The sequence below is a fragment of the Pistacia vera genome, unplaced genomic scaffold (assembly GCF_008641045.1).
Source record: "Pistacia vera cultivar Batoury unplaced genomic scaffold, PisVer_v2 Contig205, whole genome shotgun sequence".
NCBI classification, from domain to species: Eukaryota; Viridiplantae; Streptophyta; class Magnoliopsida; order Sapindales; family Anacardiaceae; genus Pistacia; species Pistacia vera.
Genome location: NW_022196008.1, coordinates 938,636 through 943,022, shown reverse-complemented (window position 1 = coordinate 943,022; position 4,387 = coordinate 938,636). Strand labels below are relative to the sequence as shown.

The following is a 4,387-nucleotide window of genomic DNA, read 5'->3' as shown; positions in this document are numbered from 1 at the left end:
TTAAAGCATCTTCAAAAGGTTTTTCATATGACCCAAGCTCTTTATTATAAAGAGTCTTTCCATAAAAATAAAAGTCTAATAAACTTTTTATCCTTTAAATATAAATTAAAGAGTGAGTTTGAATCTCTTCATTTAGAGAGTCAAATTTCACTCTCTATCCTAATTTTAATTAATAAACTATAAATTTTTATGTATTTTATTTATTACTTCTCTCTTCTATTAAGTCTCTTTCTTAAAAATAAAGAGTATCTTCATTAAATTTAAAGAGTCTATTGGATTTGGATAAAAAATTTGTTCTTTATATTTAGAAATTAATAAAGAGACTCTTTATTTATGTGAAAGATGTTTTTTAAAATAAAAAGCATTTTGGAGATACTATTAGAGATAAATAGTTACAAGTTATAAGCCTCATTAATAGGCGTTATTATATAATAAACTTCCTAAATATTTGACTTTTTCTAAACATAATGTGATAGTAACTTTTATTATAATAGTCGTTTCGCTACTTTTCAGACAAAGAAATTCACATAGTTTTTTGCCAACGTAATTTTGACTTATATCTTTAACCATAAACTAAAATGAGTATCTAAATCAATATTAAATTGGTTTTTTTTTTTTTTTTTTTTTTTTTTTTTTTTTTTTTTTTTTTTTTGACAATATCCTGATTTTCACTGTATAAACCCAAACACGAAAGCAACTTAAAAACCAATCCTCATAGTTACAGCTTCACGGCTGATTGTATGTACTTTTCTATTTGTCATGCCTGACTTATTCTCTGAATATATAGTATAAGTGATAGTACCTCCTTTTATATAACAGGATTTCCGCTGTTTTCTCAATTAACAAAGTCATTATTTGCAAATATAATTTGACAAGAGTCATCAAAGACATATAAATTCATATCATCATCATAAATATATAGACTCTGACTTTAGTTTGGATGTCTTGAAGTTTTGATGGTACACATAAAAAATAAGAGATTAGTTATTAATTTATTAAAATACAAAAAATAAAAACTAAATACTAATTACTAATTACTGATAGTTGATTTGCATAATATATATAAATATATATTTGAACGTATATAAACCCAAATATATACAACCAAGAAGCATCAAACCTCACAGCTATTCGCAATCTTCTCTCTAAATTTAATTAAATGGAAATCAACGAAGACAACCAAAACCATAGCCAAAATGGCGTACTTAAAGAAGAAGAAGAAGTTGTTGTGGTGGTGGTGCCATTTCCAGCACAAGGCCATCTTAATCAGCTCCTCCAACTTTCCCGCCTCATCTTCTCCTATGATATTCCCGTTCATTACGTAGGCACCGCCTCCCACAACCGCCAGGCCAAGCTTCGGGTCCACGGCTGGAACCCACTCACCACTGCAAACATTCATTTTCATAACTTCGAAATCCCTTCATTTCTTTCCCCCCCTCCTGATCCCAGCGCAACATGTAAGTTTCCTTCTCATATGCAACCATGCTTTGACTGTTCTAAACACCTCCGTCAGCCACTGTCTCAACTTTTACGCAATCTTTCTTCCAGGGTTAGAAAAGTGATTGTCATTCATGACTCCATGATGGGATCTGTGATTCAAGAAGTTCGTTTAATCCCCAATATAGAATCTTACTCTTTTCATAGCGTATCAGCTTTTACTGTTTACTTGTACATATTGGAAACGATGGGGAATTCTATTGAGGCCAATGATGTATTCCCAAAAGACATCCCTTCCTTAGAAGATTGTTTCACCAAAGAGTTCTTGGATTCGGTTGCGTCTGAATACGACTACCAAAAGTTCAATTCTGGGAATGTTTACAACTCTTGCAGAGTCTTAGAAGATGCTTACTTGGATTTGCTAGATAGAGCAACAATGGAATCAAAAATTAAGAATTGGGCCTTAGGGCCATTCAACCCTGTGAAAATACCTAAATTTAAAGGCTCAAATAGCAGTCATTTTTGCTTTGAATGGCTTGATAAACAAGCACCAAACTCAGTGATTTATGTGTCTTTTGGGACAACAACTGCCCTAAACGATGAGCAAATCAAGGAGCTTGCCCTTGGCTTGAAGCAAAGCAATCAAAAGTTTATTTGGGTAGTGAGAGATGCTGATAAAGGAGACGTGTTCGATGGAGAAGTGAGAAGTGTTGAGCTCCCAAGAGGATATGAAGACTCAGTTAAAGATATGGGATTGATAGTGAGAGACTGGGCGCCCCAACTTGAAATTTTAGGCCATCCAGCAACAGGCGGATTTTTGAGTCACTGTGGGTGGAATTCTTGCATGGAGAGTATAAGCATGGGAGTGCCAATAGGGGCATGGCCGATGCATTCTGATCAACCCAGAAACGCAGTGCTTATAACACAAGTACTGAAACTTGGAATTGTTGTTAGGGACTGGGCAGAGCGGCACGAGACAGTAACATCAGAGGTAGTCGAAAATGTTGTGAAAAGATTAATGGCATCGAAGGAGGGAGATGAAATGAGGAAGAGAGCTGCAGAAATTGGTGGAAAAGTGCGAGAATCAATGGATGAAGCAGGAGTTTCCCGCATGGAGCTCGATTCCTTCGTTGCTCACATCACTAGCTCGTGTTCGAAATTGCTTTAGTGCCTTTGTGGACTGAACAAGGGAAAATAGTCCACCGTATTGGATAGTCATTTGTGTTCAGAATGGCATGCATACATTCAAATAAAATTTAACTTACTTGCATAATCAAGTTGCTTTGATAAACGTATTCATTATAGAAGTAATTGAGATATTTTCATTTCTATTTTTACTAAGAATAATATTATCTATATACAAAGTTACCCAATATAAAATGAATAGATTCATCAAAAATTCTGATCCCAACTTGAGCCAGTTATAAATAAAAATAAATTCTACATTTTAATAAATTATAATTTTTCTAGGTCTCGTCTTAAGGAACTTGCCTTCATATAATAATAATCATTTGTATATTGTAAAAAATATATATTATATTATATTAAAGGTTTAAGATAAAATAAAATATTTATTTTAGTTGTTTGAGACAATGATTTATGCTTTAAAGTTATTATTACATGTTTGAATTTGCGGGTACGTAATAACTTGCTAGCATAGACATTTTATTATTGAAGCTAAAATATTTCTAGGTTCTCAAACATGTTTAGAGCTTTTTGGCACGAATTTTTTTTGTATTTTGTACTATCATCCTCAAGTTCTCAAACATGTATGTATAGTCTCTTCTACCAAAGTCTATACCTTGAATTTGACATGCTCCATTTGTTAATTACTAATGTAGTGCATATTTTACCTCTATACCACTTACAATAAATTTAACTAAATCAAAACAATAATTTTTATAATTATATTAATTAAATTATAACTTCTTCATAGTAATAAAATTAGTTTAGTCCTACCAGTGAAATTCGTAAATTGAGAGAAAAATAAAAAGAAAAACAAAGCTTCAATTTCGTGTATTTGATTGAATAAATAAAATACAGTTAGGATTTGCTACTTAAGTGAATCAGTGGCTCAGAGAGTGTGAAGAGACAAAGGGGAAAGTGAAATACAGATACAGATATTCGTTCTCTTTAAGAGAGAAACACAAAACGACAGCGTTTTTGTGTTTGCTTAGTTAAATATTTGCTAAGCCCTTAACTTCTGAATTCTGACACTTTAATCCACATGCGCACTCAAATCTAACTCCCTGGTCCAGGTTTCCATAACCTAGCATTTTAATCCACATGCCCACTCAAAACAAATTGCCTCCAAAAACAAAAAAAATTTTAGCAAGTTCTTCACTAAAACACATTCAGCAGTAATCAGGAGATCAACATTCAATGTCCAGTGCTTCAGTCTTCACCAGACTACATTCAGCAGCAAATTTTTAGCAAGTTCTTCACTAAACCACATTCAGCAGTAATCAGGAGACCAACTACATTCAACAGCAAATTTTTAAGCAAGTTCTTCACTAAACCACATTCAGCAGTAATCAGGAGACCAACATTCAATATCCAGTGCTTCAGTCTTCACCAGACTACATTCAGCAGCAAATTTTTAGCAAGTTCTTCACTAAACCACATTCAGCAGTAATCAGGAACTGCAACTGCATCAGAACATTTCAGCAACTGAACACCAGTAACACACAAACTTCAGAATACACCTGTCCAGTGCAACTGAACCAAAACACTGCATCAGAACTGCAACTGCATCAGAACATTTTAGCAACTGAACACCAGTAACACACAAACTTCAGAATACATCTGTCCAGTGCAACGAACAAAAAAAAAACTGCATCAGAACTTCAAATTAACACCCCGTAAAATTCACAAGAACAATTGCACCAGAATCCATCATCCAGCAGGCACTACACTAGAATTCATCATCCAGCAGCACTGCACCAGAATT

General features: G+C 33.5%; 1 protein-coding gene across 1 annotated transcript; it reads left to right on the top strand.

Annotated features, from left to right (window-relative positions):
- The first annotated feature begins 1,159 nt into the window (after positions 1-1,159).
- On the top strand, positions 1,160-2,605 carry LOC116128930 (zeatin O-glucosyltransferase-like). The gene has a single exon (XM_031414679.1). It carries the CDS (start codon positions 1,160-1,162, stop codon positions 2,603-2,605), a length of 1,446 nt encoding a protein of 481 aa, XP_031270539.1.
- The last annotated feature ends 1,782 nt before the right edge of the window (positions 2,606-4,387 follow it).